Here is a 20947-nt window from a genome sequence, read left to right as displayed (position 1 = left end):
CGACCAAAGGGTAAACCTTAAATCGGCCACGCCCGATTAATTATGGTTGATTTCCACTGACGGGTAATATAATTTTTTATGTGCGTGAACAAAATTAAAGACAATGTATGAACTACTTGCGTACACGTTTGCGCAAGTCGTTCATACATTGCGTCAGTGGAAATCCACCTTTAATCTCAATTTTTTGACCTCTTGCTATCAAAAGAAAAATCTTTTAATTATATTTTTTCTGTCTATGCGCAATTCTCATCCCACGAAAACGAAAAAAGTTTCATTTTTGATTTACAATTGGGAATTTTTTGATGTTTAAACTATTTTTATTTTAAATTTCCCATTTTCAGTTTTCCCATTTAAATTTCCTTTTCCCGGCCCCAAACCACTCCATTCCCCATTCCCAATTTCTCATTTCCCCCATTCCTCCTTTTAATCTTAACATCCGATCCTCCCCGGCGGGCCTGGTAAAGATGATGGTGAAAGACTGTCTAGGGCCCGGTGGGGTTAAGATTTGAGCGCCTGACCAGAAAACATGGCGGCCCTCAGACTTCATTGCGCGCAAATTATGAAGAGGGATTTTCAAAAGCTGTAAACGACAGAAAATCATATGATGGGTATTAACCTTAGAAGAAATGAATACTGTCAAAAGGGAAGCGTATTTCCTGCCAATGAACGACCAGAAACGGCGACGCGAAGGTGCACCATCTGTGAAAAAGGTCAACTTCAGACGCAATAGCAACTGCGTGTTGACAGCAGAAGCAGACCATGCAAAAGGCAACGAAAATCAGAAAACCTCTGGTTTGAAAGTAAAAAGAAGTAGGAGGTCAAAACGAAGGAGTTCGCTAAGCAGCTGTAGCGAAAGTGAAGCGGGTGGCGATGGAAAAAATCGCGAATCCTCGAAACATGGCAAACAGCCCAATGAAAAATTATGCGAGAAGTCTTTGACTGGTGTGGTTGTTTCAGAGCGAAAGACCTACTGTAGTACTCCTGTCAGAAGAGGAAATGACATACCAGATTGTGTTGCCCACGTTTCGGCGAGTATTCAGGTTGAGCAGGCGTTTGAACGACAAAACTCGCCCTTTGGAGCTGGAATAAGAAGTATAGTGGAGAACTCCAGCTTTTTTGGCGACGATAGTGCTTTAGCTGACTTAAATCTAAGTGAAATCATTACTTCGTCAGCTGCATCCGTTCCTGCTCAACGTGATAATTGTACTAGTTCTATGAAAGAAGAATCAAGTCAGTTTTATTGTTTGCCACTTCAAGTCAAAGAGCTGATACAGAAGTACAAAGGAATAGAAAGTTTGTATGGTAAGAGTTGAAAGGCTTGTTGTCTGGTAGTTTTCAATAGGGACCTTCAGATGAGTACGAGTATGACTTTCGAATTTCAATCCAGTTATGTTTCCAGAGCCCTTACTCCTCCATAGCTGTTGCTGACCCAGATTGGTGCGAAATGTGATAATCGAAAGCAGAAGTACTAGATTTGAATAGCGGTACCTGTACTCAATCTCGTACTCATACTCCAATCTGAAGGTCCCTAATGTGTACGAGAGGCACTGCCAGGTAGTCCGGCGGCATAGCTGAAAAATTGTGTCATTTTTGTTACCAATCTCATATTTTGCAGATCAATAGAGATATGCATGGTGATAAACTTCTGCTATAGAACCACTCTCAGTTCTTACCGTATTGCCCATAAATGGCTTTCAAGTATTTCCTCGCTGAGACCCCCCGCGAAGATATACGTCATCTTTTAGTAACTCAGGAATGACTCAATCATTTGCGCAAAAAAGTGATTTTCACAAACTTTCGTATTAATTTAAACATTTACTTCTAAAAAAATAAATTTTGTTGTAGTAATGAGCATCCATACAAACAAATACAAAAACTAGTGGATAATTATGCGTGCAAAAATTGAATGCAAATTTGTTACTTGCTGTTGATTGTCTTCCCTTGCCCGTGTTTGGCAATATTATTTTCCCAGTGGCATATTAGCACAGGCAAAAGGGAAAATTGTTAACCGGATTTTCAGTGACCAGCTGGTATTACTGGGTCGTTATTTAAACTTTTAAGCTCAGCTATGTCTTCCAGTAAAAAAAAAATATGAAGAGATCATCAGACCAAAATGCTGAAGCAAATGCGTATTTTGCCAAGAACATACAAGCGAGAATAGTGAAGCCCAGCAAACTCGAAACGGAGCAACTGTGGTGCTGAATATTTCACCCTTGAAAAGGATTTGCAGAGTTTTATGAGACTAAAGAACTTCACATGTAATTAGCAGAGCCAGATGCAGAAGAGAGAATTGCTGAGACGCGTTGGAGGCACAATGCCTCATGGGCTAAGTCATTCCACGTACCATATTGCAAGAACTTAATTTTGCGAAAATGGAAAGGACATATTTCGATACGCCGGACTTATATTATTCGCACTTCGGCCGAAAAATACGTTAAAACATAAAAATACAATAAAAATCTTTAAAAAGTAATTTTTCGCGGGTCACGGGATCTTTAATTTCGCGATTTTCGAAAACCGCGAAAATCAGGTCCTGCGAACATTCGTAAAAATAAAGTAGTAAAATACTTAAAGTCTTTATTTTAACGAGGGTAGCACTAAAATAGCATAAAAAAATGCCAACAAACCAGTGTCCCTCTAAAATTATTTACAATGAAATATAAAAAATACACTAGAATTCAAATTGAAAATTACTACCAAATTGAAAACGCTGGATTAGAAAAGAAAGCTAAGTGTAGGAAATGCATCGCAGCAACCAGATAATATTGAAAAGCGCACAAAATGTGGTATTGCTAGTACGACTGTAGGACAGAAAATCTGTTTCTTTTAGTGGGGACAAGCCACTTAGGGGAAACGAATATTTCATGCAAGCACCACAGAGCTAGTACTCCTCAAGTGTTAAAAGTGTACAAGCTCTCTACTGCCTTTTTTTAGATTGCACTGATTCCAAGGCGATGATAAGTCACACTATAACTGTTATTGGCATAGCCGTAGAGTACGTAAGTCCGGGACAAACTGTGGTTATTGCTTGCGATCAGCCGCTCTTTGCTTTAGCAAAAACAGTCGAGTGGGCTCAGAAGGATCGTACATGGGAAGATAAGCTGGGAGTCATGCTTGGTGGTTTCCACATCTAGTAGGCGGCACTAAAGGCTTTCGGGACCTCGCTCGCTGGCAGTGGATGAGTTGAAGTTTTGTCACAAGCTTAGATCACTACAGCAGGAAGAGAGCGGCTTCTCAACTGTGCACATATTACGCGCACTAGGTACACTCACAACGAAACTGCAGCAAGTTTGTTTTTTCTTCAGAAACAGGAATGCAGGAAGTATGTGACATCTGTTCAAAAGGGAGAAGAAGCTGATTCAATTTCCACGTGGAGAAGTAAGAAAGAAACCACCATCCCTATACAATTTGAACTCATCAATGAGGACGGCGGGGCGATAGGCCTGACAGAGAATCCAAGTGTGTTGCTAAGGTGGATGGTATCTGGAACCTGAACTAGCGAGGTTGGTCCTCAGTTAGTGATGAAGACAAGCACCCACATGCTGCCCCATCACAAGTACTTTCAATGCATGCAAGTAAAACAAGGTTCAAGGATCAATACTGAAATAGAGGGGCTGGGCAATATTTTGAGGAGACCAGTCAATTTGAGCTAGGAAAGGAACAGCTGAAATTCAAGTCCCGTTCCGAACAGATTGTCTATTATTTTCCAGAGGCGGTATTGGTTGCCAGAATCGCGGAGGCAACCTCGATAATCAACATCTTTATCTGATAGAGGAACCAAGGTATCGCACCCAAAAGAATGGGACTGGACGTTCAGAGAGGAAAAATGGCGACCGATCATGGTGCACACTGCCTGACGCTGCAATGTCCTGTCAAGAGCTCATCCTATGTGGTTGCAAGACCAGCTGTAGCAACAATAGATGCAAGTGCTGTAGAGCTAATTTGCCTTGCACTTCACTGTGTCTGTGGGTATGTCATGGAATATGTTAAGATAATAGTTTCAAGACAGCATTTTGATCTAGAAAGACACAATATCTATAGCTATGTGTATGTCACTCAGCAGTTATCAAGGTTGCCATATTAACACATGGCAAATTTCAACATTGTACCTCTAAAGAGAAGTGTTAAACACAACCGCACATGTACAACACAACAACAAAACACAACACTTAATTAGCACCCGAAATTAAATTTAAATTTCAATACAAGAAGAATGAAAATAAATTAAGTGCATGGCTGCCCCAAAAAACCACCATTGGCTAATGAGATTGGGCGGTCATCCTTAGTGTTTAATACAATAAGTTCTAAAATCAGTGTGTCGGGTACTTAGGACTCACATAACAAAATACAGCAACACACAGACACACAGACAAAGAATAAGAAGTTTACTTATTATAATTAAGTGAAAATAAGCTGGAAAATGGAGTATAATTATGGACAGATTAACTAACAGAAGAAAGGAATTAAAGTGTGAATGATGAGTGTTTTGTTGTTCAATTTCCTGATCTGAACTTGCAAACAATGCATGACTTGCATAAAATAAGATTCGGTTACCATGGCGATGGCATTTTATTCCGTTGTACATCCCGGCAGGGCCGCTTCTGACCATCCCTATACGCCGACATATCCATATCTCCCGTTAAACATGAAGAAAATCGCTTTCCACATGTAGCTTATTTAAATGCAGTTTCCATGGAAACAGCGTCTCTGTCGAGGTGGTTCTATAGCTTAAAATGTTAACTTCGATAGTCTCTCTCTGTGTGCCAAATTTCAGGCTGGTAACAAGAAGTGCACAATTCAGCCGAAATTTTTAGCTATGCCGCCGGACTAAGGCCTGGCTCATCTCCAGTTATTTCTTTTGTACAAATATGTTTTACAGAAAAAGGGGGTGAAATGCGACTGCACAAAGCAGGGATGATCAGTGATATGATCGTGCTTGCACTTTCCGCTGTAATATACAATAGGACAAAAAAGGATGGCTGAAGAGAAGTCAGCTGCCTGCAGGGTTAATGCTGACACATACACAAATAAATCGACGGCAGCTCTGCGCGATAAAATGACATATCTTTGTGATTTTTGAGATGGCAATGTTGCACAGCTAGTTGGAAGAAATTCTATGTCGGGTGGAAGGCATATGTGGAAGGCAATCTATGTTGGGTGGGAGGCATGGAAGGGAGAGAGAGAGAGGGGGGGGGGGGGGTTTCAAACCAAAAAGAACCTTCTGTAGGAGGGGTATGGATATGTTCTTAAACAACTTATATTACAAACTGACTGTTTTAAGCTATTCAAAACAATTACCTGCCTTTTTACCTTCAATCAGCTCCCTTTGACATTGAATTAGTATTAGATCGGAGATGAATTAAGATAACCAATAATTTATCACAGAAAAAAATATGAATGCCTATATGAGCAACTCAATTCAGTGGCAGCAATGTCAATTTCAATTTAAGAACCAATCAGTGGCCTGAAAAGTGAGGCGGCAAATCACAGAGTATTGACATCTGTCTCATAAGCAAAACAGTAAGAGGATTGTGCCACCTTCTGTGATGAAAAATCTACCTAATTCAAGTACCTTGGAGCCAGGGATTCACCTTTCATATGCATAAACCTTTTTTAGAAACCTATTAGCTCAGAAGGTAATGAATCATGCTATCAGAGTTATAACCCTCCAAACATGTTTTCTTTTCCTGTAGAGTGGCAGACAGACTGCCTAAATCTGTCAGCTATCAAGGAGAGAAGAAACTTGATTTACTCTCTTCCAACAAGTGGAGGCAAAACATTGGTCGCAGAAATTCTTATCTTCAAAGAGCTGCTGCTACAAGAAAAGGATGTCTTGTTTATCCTTCCATTTGTGTCCATTGTACAGGAAAAGGTAATGGGCATTTTTTGTCTTCAGTTGATTACTGGTGAATTGATAGGAAAACCTGATAAAATGCTGTTGGTAGGGGAAGAGGAGGGTAGGTTAGGGAAGCCTTTAATGGACTAGCATCCCATCTAAGAGAACCCTTGGCCCTGGTTGTTCAAAGGGCGGATAACGCTATCCACCGGATAAATCACTATCCAGTGCATAGCATAGTTTGTATTGTCAATACTTATCGATTGAATGGCGATTTTTATAGTTGGTGGATAGCGTTTTCCACCACAAACTGAGCTATAAGCTTAAACCTAACAAGTCACCTTGGCTTGTAAAAAAGACTTAAGCCTTGAGTTGGCTGTTTCTCAGCAGTTTAGACAAAGATGCTATGTCACAGACTACCCATCTTGAAAAAACTGGACATTTTTTCAAGTTTGTAATCTGTTTTAATCTTTCTCTTTTGAAACCATCCTTGTTTAGTTTCAGCTATTTGTTACTCTGTTGGTGTATTTCTACAATAGAAAACTATTATTTTGAGGTTTCCGTCAGTTTGAAAGTAATCAGAAAAATGAAATACTGTAACATAGCTCCTTTAAAAGTGGAGCTGGAAGAGCTCCCAAGCCTTAAAAAAAAAAACAAATGAAATGATTTGTCCCAAAAAGCCGCAAACTAATGTGCGTTTTGATGATTAATTCACTGTTATTAAACAGGTTAAATCTTTGACTCAATTTGCTGTCGAGCTGGGCTTCTTAGTAGAGGAGTATGCTGCTAGCCGAGGACAAATTCCACCACGCAACAGACGCAAGAAGAAATCTGTGTATATTGCAACAATAGAAAAGGTTGGAACAGGATTGTTTTTTGTTTTTGATATTTAAATCTTGTGAACAATAGATGAGCTTGGGGTTGGTGCATCAAGGTTGATGGAACTGAGCAAAATTCTGGCATAGCAAGGAGGTATCCTCGGCAACCAAAAGGGAGGAATCCATAACAACTAAATAGGATGAGAGAGGTGGGGGCAAATATTGTAGCGGTGAGCCGGCAGAATATTACTGAAGGGATAAGTGACGATACTTATGCTATTTATCAGATTTTAATACTGAAACAGAAGTTTTATCCTTTTAATGAAGCTGACTGACGTGAAAAAAGTAAACTGTACCATTTATATAGTAACAAAATGAGGGATTGAGGGTAAAATATAATTTGACTTATACAGAGAAGACTTTAAAGTCTTGAGTGGCACACTTGTTTAATCATAGGTGTTACTATAACAACCCTCCAAGTTAAGACCATTTTAGTCGCCATGGCGACTAAAATTTTGGAGCTGGCAACTAGATTTGAACCAAGGTCGCCAGCCTGGCGACTAAAATTGAGAGGAATGATTGAAAGGATCAGCTTAATTTGGTGACTAAGGTGTTTCACTGGCGACCAAAACTTGAGTAGTTGGTGGCCAAATGGCCACTAAGGAAAAAAAATAAACTTGGAGGGTTGTATAAAAACCAGGGCTTGGGACTTAAGTTTTAACTAACTGGTTTATTGGCAGGTTAGTACCATGTCAGATTTTACTAGCCAAAAGTAATTTTTCACTAGTCAGATATATTGATTTCTATCAAGAAGTTTTAATTTTTCTGAGTTTTTCACAAGCCAAAGTGGCTTGTAAGAATGCTAAACCTTGTAGCCAAAACATAAATTTAAGAAGTCTTTGGCTAGTTGGCTACCCTTTATCTCGAGCCCTGATAACACATGTTATTGTAATAACGGATGTGTATTCTCAACAGGCAAATGCACTGGTTAACAGCCTCATTGGAGAAAACAGAATTTCAACATTGGGACTTGTGGTGGTAGATGAGGTATCACACTCAACAATTTTTTCTATAGACTTGCTGTCTGCTAACAGAATCTCCAGCTCTGAACATCTGTTGTCAGCTAGAGAATAATAATTTTATTGTGATGTTCACTGCCATTTGTTACCTAATATGTAGAAAGCGAGATACCTAGATACTCTGATTAGCACCAATAAAATAATCATTTTTGAATTATTTTTTTTTGTGGAAAGTTCATGACAATGATTAGATTTAGCATCCTTGTTCCAAATAAGCTGCCCCATTTTGAATGTGTACTTTTTGTTAATAAGTGCCCCTGTTCTATCTCTCATCCAGGAAGTGCCCGCACTACTTTGTTTTATTTACAATGCCATCTACAGTGTACGTTCAGCCATAGTCCATGATCTTTCATCCGAATTGCTCCCATATGAAAGAACTGGTCTTATTCTAAGTACCTTCACTGTTTTTTTCCTTGTGATGGCAAATTTTGTCCTCAATGAAAGACCTCTCTTTCATTTTACACATTCAGTTGTTTACATCAAAAAAGAAATACAGTAAGCTCTGTCTCCAATACATGCCCTCTCTTGAGCTGTCTATATAAAAGAAGTTCCCTAGGCACTAAATCAAATCATTTGCTAGTTGCATGTCGTTACTATAGTCAGTGTTCCCTCGTCTAACATGGTTTGTTTGTTGTATCTGTCCAGCTGCATATGTTAGGAGAAGCAGGAAGGGGTGCTACATTAGAGATGTGTTTGGCCAAGCTCATGTTTGTCTCTTGTAAGTACTGTCGCACAATGCATTAGATCATTTATGAATAGTATGTGTTTCAGCAATCTAAGGAGAGGCTGTGAATGCAGTTCAGGTTGTTTCTTCATTTTTTTCACAACAAAAAGAATTACTCTGCCTGGGACAGTCTGGCATGTTGACAAAAATAGTGGTGTTAATTTATATTTAATACCAGTTACAAACAGTGCTTTTTGGGTGCAGCCTATAGGTAGCATTGCGAACCCTCGTACTATAGATAATTAATAAATTAATTTAAAATGGGGGAGGGGGGGGGGGTGCTCAATAATGGAGCTTTTAGGGTGTTAAAGAATATGTCTAAGTCATTTATTTCAGTGTAGGATTTTTATATTGACTTCTTTATGGTCTTTACTACACATTGTACTCTTTTAAAAGGTGCTGCTGGAAAAGCAGTCAGTTTGTGTAAATTTGATTTTTGTTGTAGTGATGTTTTTTGCATTTTCAGCCACTACTCAGATAATTGGAATGAGTGCCACTTTAAGCAACATTGCAGACTTAAAGACATTTTTAAAGGCTGAAGTGTATTCAAATGATTTCAGACCGGTAGGTGTACAGTTTTATTAGGTCCTGAAATTATAATAAGCAGACACACTTGGGAACAGACTTAGGAGGGGTGTTTAGAGGAGGCTAAAAATGTACATCAGTATATCTGTGTTAAAACATACTTGTTTGGCCTTGACCAGTATCAGTGTCTACTAAGGGGGGTCTGAGTGTCTGTTTGCCTTTGGAGGAAATGACTAAGCATTTGTTTGTGGTCAGGACCACAACTTATTGTTCTTATTCTAGTGCCTTTTGGAATGAAATTTTCAACTGGCTGCAACAGTGTGTCACTGGAATTAGTGTTGATTTGTCAGAAGTAGTCAATGTTATACTTGGTTTGCCTGATCTCGAGGAACATTTTATGGCTGTAAACCACATAGTTCTTGTGGCAAAACAAACAATTGTACTTTGTAGGAAGAGATCTACTAATCCCAGTTTGAATGTCTTCCATGCTCTACTAAGGAAAACTATTAAAATAGAAGAATTTATTGCTAAGCAGAAAAATAAATTGCACCTCCATTTAGTTAAATGGGAAAATTTTTTAGATAAACTTATTTAAAGTAAATGTATGCAACGTCTGCCATTTTTCGTTTTTTTTTTGAATTTATTTTTTTTTGTTTTTTTTGTTTGTTTTGTTTTTGTTATTTTTGTTATTTTTTTGTTATTTATTTATTTATTTATTTATTTATTTTTTTTAGCATAACTGTTTCCAGAGTAATTGTAGTAGTATTTCAAAATTAAAAATTGTAACTGTAGTGCACCCGCAACTATGTATTTTTTCAAAGTGTAATTGTACTTCAAACTTCTGTATCTGTATCTATATCTGTGCTTGTAACTGTATATTTAATTTAATAAAGTATTAAATTATAAAAAAAAAAAAAAAAAGGACCACAACTACTCAGACAAGTGACTGATTAGAACAGGTGTCCCATTATGGGACTAGATGTTGGTCAGTGGAGATTTAACTGCAATTATCGAGAGTCAGTCAATGTTTTATTCATCGGACTTATGGTTGATAAGCTCAAAAATGGTAAGCCTTCTTTAGGGCCCTTTCCGAGTTATACTTTGTAAGGAGTTTTGAGATGGCTTATTGTACAAGAAGAGAACTTATCTTGGAGGATGGGGTTTTACTATTCCAAATTTCCTTCAATGTATGACATCACCCTCCTGAGTTGCAAAACCATGATGTCTTTGGCTTATTGTTTAATTTGTTTTTATTCAGGTTGAACTGAAGGAATTTGTGAAAGTGGGTCATGATATTTACAAAGTTCCTAAACCAACAGATCCCGAGGAAGAATCTGGCAGAGTTGTCAGGAGAATTAATAACAAGCCGGTAAGAGAATTGGCTAGGGCGCTCAAGATAAGTTGTGGTGTTAGTTCAGTTTAACCTGAAGAAGTCTTTGATTTAGAAATAAGTTCACCTAAATAGTAAGAGAGCCTGAGAAGCTGCAGTCTTTCTCAAGTTATACTGTTGTAGTAATTATATTTCTTAAGGTTTTGTTGAACTGTTGCTGAACTGCAATTTTGGCATGAAACGTTTATCCATGTTTTTTTACTATTGTACACATTGAACAGATGAAAACTATAAAATTCATGTTTAAGCAGACTATTTTAAGTCAGTTCAAATTGAGATGATGTGTGAAAGTAATGTAAGGGCCATTTCTTTCCTTTTCAGGGCCAAAACAAAGAACTGCTGATGCGGGATCCAGATCAGTTATTAGCTCTGGTTTTGGAGGTTATTCCACAGCACTCCTGCCTAGTTTTTTGTTCTACCAAGAAGAACTGTCAAACCTTGGCATTACTGCTCGTCAATTTTATGCCCAGGTAAAGCATATATAATTTAACTAATCCTCATAACACAGGGCTAGAAACAGGTCTTGTCCAGACGCCTGTGACAGGTTGATTTTTCTTGTTGCGCAAATAACTTTTTATTCTGACTTTCCCTATAGGCAAGGATACAGGCAAGCCGTCTGTTGAACGAAATTATAATTCTGCCGAGCAAGCACAATTTTTGTCTGAAGATCAAACTGTAATTCATGTTTTTGAGTTTTGTTTTAACGGAAGAAACAAAAAAAAACAACAAAAATGTTTAAAAAATAACTAGAGGAAACATAGTTTTCTATTCAAGAACCTCACTTCTTTCATATGGTGAAGGTAATTTTGTAGCACTCTAGGGATCAGTCAATAGTGTCTTTACAGATCCAAATCCAATAAGAGATACTATTATTTAATATGAGCTGTTTCAGAAAAAAACACCCACCCTTGCATACGTCAACAAAGCATTTCGCGTGACTGTGCGATTCAGAACATTCTTAAGGAAATTTCAACAACTTTGCAACGAAATAGAGTTAAATAATAGCTGTACAATGTTCACTGATTTAAGTTAAGTCGGAAGCCCGGAAATATTTTGGAAATTATGATTGTGCAGATACTAAAAAACTCCCAACAAGAAACCGTTTCAGAATCTTTAATAGTTAAGCTTCAACGTTTAGCTCGGGGCTTTTCCACGGCTAAAACTCACTGTAACGTACTGAAGTGATATATTTTTTCACCTAGTTAAACATTTTTTGACTTACAGAAACAGTCCTGCCCATGCATAAGCCACACCTTTTTCCTCAAAAATCGGGGTGCGGCTAATACATGGACTTTTACGCTACTTATTGTCTGTATATGAAAACATTTTTCACCACTGTCATATTTTTGTATTCCTCTAGAGAATTGTGTCAAGTGAAAGCCATGGAGAGACATCAGCTAATGAAGGCGCTGTACAATGAAGCTTGTGGCCTTTGCCCTGTGTTAAAACAGACCATTCCTTTTGGCATTGCGTACCATCACAGTGGGCTGACAATGGACGAGCGGAAGCTTATTGAAGATGGCTACAGTCAGGGCGTGCTTTGCCTTCTGACTTGTACTTCTACTTTGGCAGCGGGGGTTAATTTACCGGCAAAGAGGTTTGTAGCCTGCCTGCATGGCAGTGAGGGAAAGGCGAGTTAAAGAGGCACTTCTGAGTGAGTGTGAACTGCAAGAGAAGAGAGCAATACGTTTTTTTTCTGTTTACAAAGGCGACATAACGCGCCATTGTTAGCCTGCATGCTAAGATGTTTGGCTTTTTTTTATTAAGTCTGTTCAGCTCTAGCTGGTTTACATGCGGGTTCCCTATCCAGGCCGAATTGGAATTTACACATGTTTTTTAGGGGAGAAAAATTGAAAAACCCGAAGAAAAACCTCCGGACCAAGGCGAGAACCAACAACAGACTCAACCCAAATATGGCACCTGGCCGGAATCGAATCCTGGCCACATTTGTGGGAGGCAAGTGTTCTTACCACTGCGCCACCCCACTCCACGTGTAGAATGTTTTAATTTACTTGTAATGCGACCTTAGTAGTAACACTGATATTTTTCTATTCAGGGTCATTATCCGTGCACCGTATGTGGGAAGATCAGTACTCAGTAAGAGTCAGTACAAACAGATGATCGGCAGAGCAGGACGAGCCGGTATTGATACATCAGGAGAAAGTATTCTTATTATCAAAGATGCTGACAAGCCGAAGGTAAGAACTGTGCTGCAGTTCTTGCCTACGTTTATTATTCTCACCTACAAAAGCATGTCTTTAAAACCACAAATGTTTTGTTGTAAGATCAGGTCCAACCGTTTACATTTTCTGATGCCATCTCATGAAAACAAGTCTCTTCTCGCGGGAAATGAGAGGCATCACGCGAGGAACGTGACACATTTCGCACGAGACGGGACGAGGCGTGGCTTGTGAGATATGAGACGCATTGCGAGAACCCGACACGTCTCGATAGAAACGAGGATCTTGAAAGAAACGTGATGCGTTTCAGAGAAACGCGACGGTTTCGAGAAGCTAGGCATCTCGCGAGAGACAAGAAGCATCACCGTGTCCTGCGAGCGGCCGGTACTGTTCTTGGCTAATCTGATTTGTTTGACTCCGCAGATCCAGCACCTGTTTTCAGGCCCCTTGGAGAGCTGTTGCAGTAGTTTGTTGATTGACAACGGCAAAGGATTACGAGCGATGCTCCTCACACTTATTGGACTAAAAGTGAGTACATTTAGAGAAAGGACACTGATCGTAACACTATATTCTCTCAAACAGATTATAGAAGGTGCATAAGGAACAGTAAAGAGAATTTAGACTGTGACGCGATAACGCACAAATCATTCTGTAACATAGATGAGTGATTATCCGTAAATGAAAACGAACGGTTAAGATTTAAAACGGTTCTAAACCCTTGAAAGGTTACACTCACAAGTTGATTTTTGCTCTGTCTTAAAGGGACTGTTTCACGGCTAACTTAAGTTTATTTTTTTACGTTGTGCCAAATACTCGTTATGAAGCTTAATGTTTGCAAAGAAATTACTTTTATGGATCTAAATGACGAAACCGTAACTTCACTACAAACAAATGTGACTCCCGGGTCGTATAATTAAAAGTTACAAGCAAACGTGATTTACTTTGAAAACTGTTCAGCCCAACAGTATTTCAAAAACACATCAGTATTGCAATCCGTTTCAAACTTCGTCACTTCTGGTCATCCGTACCTTTTTATGTATTTGCTGTGTTATTGAAATGTTCCTTTACTGTCAAAGAGGTTATTTTTATATTTCACCGAATTTGATGGTTATTTCCCGTGCTTAAATTTGGCTAAAATCCTTGACACAGTCCCTTTAGCACAAATCGAATGCAAATTACATTTGGAATAACATATCTTTGTGCGTCCCAAAGCCAAGTTGTCATAATTTTATAGCGTTAGGGACTGGTCAAAAAGTACAGGGGGGGGGGGGGGGTGGGCCGGAGCAGAAAGGGGGTGGGTTATCAGTTTTTGAGCCCTCAAAAAGGGGTGGGTTATGAAATTTTGATCTACACGTAGGGGGTGGGTCATCTTATTTATACACTAACTTTAAACTGTTATAGTTCCAAGAACAGCTGTATTCATCAGTATATAAAATTGATAAATTTTTCTGTGTGAGCATTTTTTAATAAATTTTTAGCGGTTTCAGGCATGCCCCCTGACCCCCCTTGATGGTTTGTGATCATAACGTCAGGTTTGCCTGTCTCTCTTCAACCTGCAAAGATTCGCGCTGGGCTTCAAGCCTTTTAATACTAGTAAACTCAATTATTTTGCAAATATGAATGATGGACAGTGGTTGTAGTTTCTGTTATCCATTTCTGTGTAAAAATATGAACTCTTCAATAGTTGTTTATGAAATAATATAACATACTGTTTCAGGTTTCGCATGTTTGTGTCTAAAATTTCCCATGGACTTTACACAGAAATATGTGGAAAACTTACAACAGACTAGTATAAGAAGTGATAAATTCATTCTTCTTTGCTGTGTTAAGAAAAGGGTAAAGACGTACATGGAACAGCAGTGTCCATCAGGGAAAATCAGGGTGTTATATGTAGGGAATTGCACTTTAAAAACTTATGCCAAATCAAAAACCTCCAACCCTTAACGGATAATAAAGAAACGATTGGTTCCTTAGCAAAAGGGGTGGGTCATGTAATTTTTAACCCCCTACCAGGGGTGGGTCAATCAGTTTTGAGCCAGGAGGAAGGGGTGGGTCACAAATTTTCGAACCATCACTTTTCCAATTGCTCCGGCCCACCCCCCCCCCCCCCCCCCCCCCCCCCTGGTACTTATTGACCAGTCCCTTAAATAAGGATTTGATGTCGTCTTCGGGGCCGTAGCCAGGCTTTTGACATAGACGAGGCAAAAGTTTTGAGTGTCAAAGGCACAAGCCATTAGCGAGGTCTGGAAAGAAAATTTTGAAATGTAGAAGCTCTGGGACAACGTTTTAAGCCTTTTTCACGAGGTATTTCTTTAGAAAAATCAATCAGGTTCAACTGGGGATTATTTTCCCACCTAAACGTTTTTTTAACTTGGCTTAAAATCTAGACGAGACAAGCGCCTCGTCTTGCCTCTTGCTAGTTACGGCCCTGGGCCCGGTTGCATAAAAATACTTAAGATTACGGGCGATTTTCTGCAACAGCTCTCTGCGTTCCGGTGAATGATTTCAAAGCGTTTTGGTTTTTCCAGTGCTCTTTAGTACATTTTCTCCCGATTTATCCTTATAAGCACGAGAGAAAACCCCTCAGAGCACAGGGAATGGCTGCAGAAAATCTCACGTAATCTTAAGTATTTTTATGCAACCGGGCCCTGGTCTTGTGATCGAATTAGATCATTATAAGATCTCTGTAAGGTGCCCTATCATAGAATTAACAGTAAACATTAAGCCATACGTTCTTTTGGCAGCTTTGCACGACAAGTGAAGAACTTAGGCAGTTTATGCAGAACACATTACTGGCCGTGCAATCGAAGTCGCAGTCAGTAGACATCATCGAACAGATGGAGGCATCACTGGACTCTCTGCAAAAGCTGGGACATGTTAATATTTCTGGCCCTACTGAGAGCAGAAAGATAGAAGTCACTCATCTTGGACGGGCTACTTTTAAAGGTTTGGACAAACAAGCAAAAGCCAAGTATTTTAATGAACGGGTCCGTAATTAAAGTTAAAGAAGTGATCGTCATATTCTTCCAGGTTCGAGTCTGATAACTTTAAAAACGAAAAACAACAACAAGAAAATTAATTGACGATGACAAGTAACCTCGAAGGGGAAGCTATGAATTTGAATTTTTGTTTTCCGCCATTAACTGAAGCATTCAGTTTGCCTTTCGTAGTCGGAACTACCTTACAGCTGAATATAGTTGAGTATCTAAAGGCAACGTTTCCGGATTGAAACATGGAAAATTCAATGTCCTGGTTAACGTTCCATAAAAACGAACAGTAAGCTAGGTTTTGCAATGGAAAGCTAAGAAATTACCGTGTACCCAGATGTACAACGTACGCCCAGTGCCACTGCACTGAGTTCAGTCTACAGGTTTAAACTTGGTTGAACCGAAACATTAGGGACCTTCAGATTTGAGTGTAGGTACGACTTTTCAAACCTAGTCTTATGCTTTCGATTATCACATTTCGCACCAATCTCATACCTATAGTCTACTTTTCCACTGGTCAGCAACAGGGAGGAGTGAGGGCCCTGGGAACGGAACTGGATCTGAATTCGAAAGTCGTGCTCGTTCTCCGATCTGTAGGTCCCTATTACTAATTGGAGTACAAGACCGCCTTTCAAACTTTTTATTTTTTGTGCTTATATTTTTTTTACTTCAAATAGTCTTGGCCTCAAAATGTTTGACTGTACACATGTACTCTTATATCGTTGTTAAAATATCTTTCATCGTGGTAGGGTGCATTGATGTCGATAGCAGTCCCATGATCTACAGCGAGCTTGCAAGAGCGCAGGAGAACCTTGTTCTGGCTAATGAACTGCATCTGCTCTATCTGGTGACACCGCTGGACTTGAGGGATTCGATTGAGCCTGAGTGGATGACTTACTACAGACAGGTACCTCTCTCCTCCGCAGAGGTCTCTTTCGTGTTTCGGGCTGGGAAATAGGGAGAGGAACAGGGAGAGGTGAAAAGTAAGCGCGCGGAGCCTGGAGAGAATCGAAACGAAAAAAAAGCGCGCGGGGCACACTCCTTCGCCCTTCCCGTCGTCCCCCGCGCTCCCCCTATTTTTCATTTTTCGTGTTTTCGCCTTCCTCCCCCCGTGTTTTTTCGTGTTCCCCCACGAAAGAGGCCTCTGCAGAGGAGAGAGAGACAGGTACACAAATGAATTATATACACTGGCTTTAGAATGTTTTTTGGAAGAACAGATGCTGTCATCTTGTTGTCTTTCTAAACCGTCCCAGCACTCCTAACGCTAAAGCTTAAGCACGAGAAACGTTTGCGTTTTAAAAATACCTTTCGCAATACAGTCAACTCTCGTCTTGCAGACACCCCGCTATTGCGGACACTTGCTATTACGGACAAAATCCAGATCCCCGGCAAAAGAGGTTTGACTGGAAATGACTCCCGCTATTATGGACTCTCGCTAAAACGGACACTAAACGACGCCCCGAGCGTGTCCGCTATAACGAGAGTTGACTGTATATTTGGCAGCTTTTTATTTTTCAGTAATTTACTTTTCTAATATTTTAATTGTTATAAAATCAAAATGTTACTGCAAAAGGTCAGCATCGAGTGCAAATTCCGCAGACGTATTTTAGGATATTGAAGTCAATGTCTTGTGTGCAAGCGGCAACTTATTCCTCTCCGCAATGTCAGTTTGAGTTAGAGTTAAATGTACCTTTCTTTTCAGGCATGAATTGTTTAGTGGTTATGACTTTCATATTTCATGTCAGGTGTCAGCATTACGCGACTCAGAGCAGAAAGTAGCTGAGCTGTTGGGTGCAACAGAAGGGTTTTTATCCATGAGAGCAACTGGACAGCGAAGCAAAAAGGTAACTGGCCTATCTGGAGTGGTTATCGTTCTGAGTTGTCCGATTTGGTTCCTCCATTTACCTCACCTTTTCGCTCCCACCCAGTAAAGAGTAAACTCTCCTCCTCAAATACTAATAATCTCACTCTCTATTACCCTTTTCTTCTAATGGGTCCCTTCTCTAAAAAGCGTGCTCTTTAATGCATCCCCTCTCTTAAAGGCCCTTTTTTAAATAACCCCTCCCCCCTCAACAAACCCCTCTAATGGTGCACTCTCAATTAAGCTCCTTTCTAAAAAACGCCCTCCCCCACTAGCTTTCTTATCATTCAATATACTGTAATAAGCCCCTCTCTAGTAACTCCCGGTCTATTAAATCAGCTCGCAAATGGGTCCATTCTCCATGAACACCCCTCTCAATTTCGTTCCCTCTATTATAAGACCTCTCCCTAAAAACACCTCATAGAAAAAGTGTCCCCTCTAAACAAGTCATTATCCCGAAAGCTCGTTCTTCTCCAAAAAGCCTCCTTATGAACAGTCAAATGAACTCTATTCAAGTAGACACCACTGACCGTGAACGTTTTTGTTGCGCTGTATTTTAGGACAGCAGTGTGGAAGCTACAGTAAGGCGGTTTTATTTGACTCTCATCCTGTACAAGTTGTTGAAAGAGAACACGGTATGGGATGTAGCGGGAGTGTTTAACGTGACACGAGGATTTGTGCAGAATCTATTGACTTCAGCTTCTTCGTTCGCTTCGTGCATGGTGCACTTTACTGGGGTACGTTTGTACAAGTGTACGATCGAGTACTAAATAAGAGTATTTATAAACGCAAGTATATAGTAGGTAAAATCGAAGAAAACGTAATGGTACAAAAGTCCTTTCTTAGTTCTAGTTGGAAGACATGGCGCACAACAGAAAATCTTCAAATCTGGCTCTGAAAACTGATCTGGAATTTTTTGAAACTATGATGCATAAATTCAGTTAAGCAGTAGAACCCTTCAGAAACACTGAACTTATTCCTCACTGGAAGAAGAAAGCTGTTGCTCAATTTACCCTTTTTCTCAAACCTCCCGATATTTTCCCTTCCCTCAGTCGAACACTGCAAATTTTGCCCTCATTTCTCGAACCAATATTTTCGTTTCCCTTGGATGTCGGGAATTGGGATTCGGATTTCCAAGCCGTGATCACGGCTTGGGCGTTGGTGCAAAGTTTTTGACTCGCTCTCGTTTTTTTCCCTTCAGGAGCTGCACGAATTCTGGGGCGTGAATCTGTTGTTAGAAGCCATGGTGAAGAAACTTTCCTACACGGCAAGCTTGGAGCTTGTTCCTCTAATGGAGGTCCCTGGTGTTAAACAAGCGAGTATTGCATTTCTTTCACTGACTGTTACAATGTGCTCCCTCTTGAGTCACGCCTACATCCATTCATGCAAAAGCTGAATGTAATCCCCCATTTATGATTATGTTTATTAATTCGCTTATTTTCCTACAGGCTCGTGCGCGCCAGTTACTCAAAGCAGGCTACAAAAGCCTTAGCAGCCTGGCCTGGGCCGATGCTAATTCACTAGTGACGCAGATTGAACACCTTTCAAGGCGCCAGGCTCATCAGATAGTTTCTGCAGCCAAGGTAAAACTAGTTTATATTGATAACTTAACTTTCTATTTTCCAAGATCTTTTCCATTGAAACTAACATATGTGGTCGTGTTTTTAGGTATTCATTCATTTCTGTAAATCTTTCCAGATGCAAATTTTTTTTTCAGGCTTGCACAGAGAACTAATTATGCGACTGCTTGCTACCGAACACAGCTACATCGCGTAGATTTGTTCTGTAACATATTTTTGTAGCATAAGTTTGTAAAAACATTTGAACCTCTCATTGCCATAGGCAGCGGAGCAGGGGGGGAGGGGACAGGGGGCTGTAGCCCCCCCCAAAACAAAAATTTGGGGTGCTCAGCCCCCCCCCCCCCCCCCCACATTTTAGTGCCAAAAGTATCGTTAGCGCAGCGTGAAATTGACAATCTTTAAAATGCAGGGCTAATCAAACAGCTAGGAACTCATTTTGTCAAACAAAAAAAAAAAACCCCTCCAAAAAAAACAACCCAAAAACCACCATAAAGATCGTCTGAACTGCTAAGTTATGCATTGTCACAAATCAATTATGAATACACCGGACACTGTTCGACATTTTGGAAAATTTTAGTAGGGGGACGCGCCCCCGGGGAATATGCGCTCCGCTTGGAGTACGATCTGGAGTACGATGCCCCCCCCCCCCCCCACGTTTCAAACGCTCCGCCGCCTCTTGTTACGGACATCTCTATATTATGGTCAGTTCCTGCATTTCGTCCCAGAGAAACCTCAATTCACATAACCTCTACTTCTGTAATACTGACAACTCTATAAAACAGACACTCGGCGCGGCCCTTTTGGTGTCAGTATTAAAGAGGTTTGACTGTATCGTCTTGCAAGCTTTAAGATATTTTTGAAGTCTATCACTGCAGTGAATGTTTCAGAACTTTTTGCAAAAATTATGTTATCAGATTTTCCCATAATGTAAACAGCACTTCGCGCCATGTTTGCATTCCTATCAAAGTGGCCGTAAAAGAACCGCTAATTGGTCTGCCTTGATTTAAAACTAAATTCTCATAACTAAATTAAACATAAGTGTACGATAACAAGTATGGAGAATTTATAATTTAAGCTTGGCACTGTAGGAGTGGGCCGACCGGACGACTCGGAGTTCGAGCCCTGACCGAGGTCACTGCATTGTGTCCCCTCTTGGGCAAGACTCTTTACTCTCACAGTGCCTCTCTCCACCCAGGTGTATAAATGGGTACCGGCGAATTTAATGCCGGGGGGTAACCCTGCGATGGACTAGCATCCCATCCAGGGGGAATAGAAATACTGCTAGTAGCTTCATGCTACTGAAACCGGGATAAGCTCCAGTTTGATGGGCCCGGCACTAGGCTCATATGCAGACTTTTTTTTACTGAGGGAGTTCATGTCTTTTTTTAAAGATGCTTTTAGAAGAGAAAGCTGATGCTTTGAGAGAAGAAGCTGAAGAGATGACAACTGCGCCTGAACTACACACAGCAGAACAAACAGAAAAATAATTATTTAACTGCAGAATTGTTTACATTTATTGCACTGCCTAAAGAAAATGAGATGGCAGTGTGTCCATATAATTGTGTACGTACCATTTTAATTAACTTGCCTGACATGGTGAACTTGACATTTGTCTACCCGAAGGAAATTATTGAATATCAAGAATATAAATTATTTCGAGATTGCAAATAACACGTCGTAGTAAACTTCATTAGCTTTTTGTAGTCTCATTTTGTTTTGTTAGCAAAGTAGTGCTTGTGTTTGGGTTGTTAATTCGTGTCCTTAACAATATACTCAAATTCCTGCTCAACTAGTAGCTTGAGGAACAATTGATAAACACACTAAATATGTCTGTGGCCTCCAAAACAATGGAGGCTAGACAATTGATCGTATGGAACACCAAATAATTACCTGCGCTTGTTAGAATGATATTTAAAAAATATATTTAATGTAAACAAAAGTGATGTACAAAGTTGTACAAAAATGCT

At 39.9% G+C, this 20947-nt stretch overlaps 1 protein-coding gene across 1 annotated transcript; it reads left to right on the top strand.

The window, feature by feature from the left end:
- The first annotated feature begins 524 nt into the window (after nucleotides 1-524).
- Nucleotides 525-20908, top strand: LOC144660294 (helicase POLQ-like). The gene is made up of 18 exons (XM_078520900.1): nucleotides 525-1302; nucleotides 5694-5872; nucleotides 6565-6693; nucleotides 7630-7701; nucleotides 8379-8451; nucleotides 8924-9021; nucleotides 10241-10351; nucleotides 10694-10842; nucleotides 11733-11969; nucleotides 12429-12570; nucleotides 12976-13080; nucleotides 15297-15498; nucleotides 16289-16446; nucleotides 17285-17383; nucleotides 17961-18137; nucleotides 18602-18715; nucleotides 18849-18983; nucleotides 20372-20908. Exons 1-18 carry the CDS (start codon nucleotides 627-629, stop codon nucleotides 20465-20467), a joined length of 2952 nt encoding a protein of 983 aa, XP_078377026.1. The 5' UTR covers nucleotides 525-626; the 3' UTR covers nucleotides 20468-20908.
- The last annotated feature ends 39 nt before the right edge of the window (nucleotides 20909-20947 follow it).

The sequence above is a fragment of the Oculina patagonica genome, chromosome 7 (assembly GCF_052425735.1).
Source record: "Oculina patagonica isolate OP01 chromosome 7, crgOcupat, whole genome shotgun sequence".
NCBI classification, from domain to species: Eukaryota; Metazoa; Cnidaria; class Anthozoa; order Scleractinia; family Oculinidae; genus Oculina; species Oculina patagonica.
The sequence above is the reverse complement of the archived record's forward strand: the minus strand, read 5'-3'. Positions and strand labels throughout refer to the sequence as shown.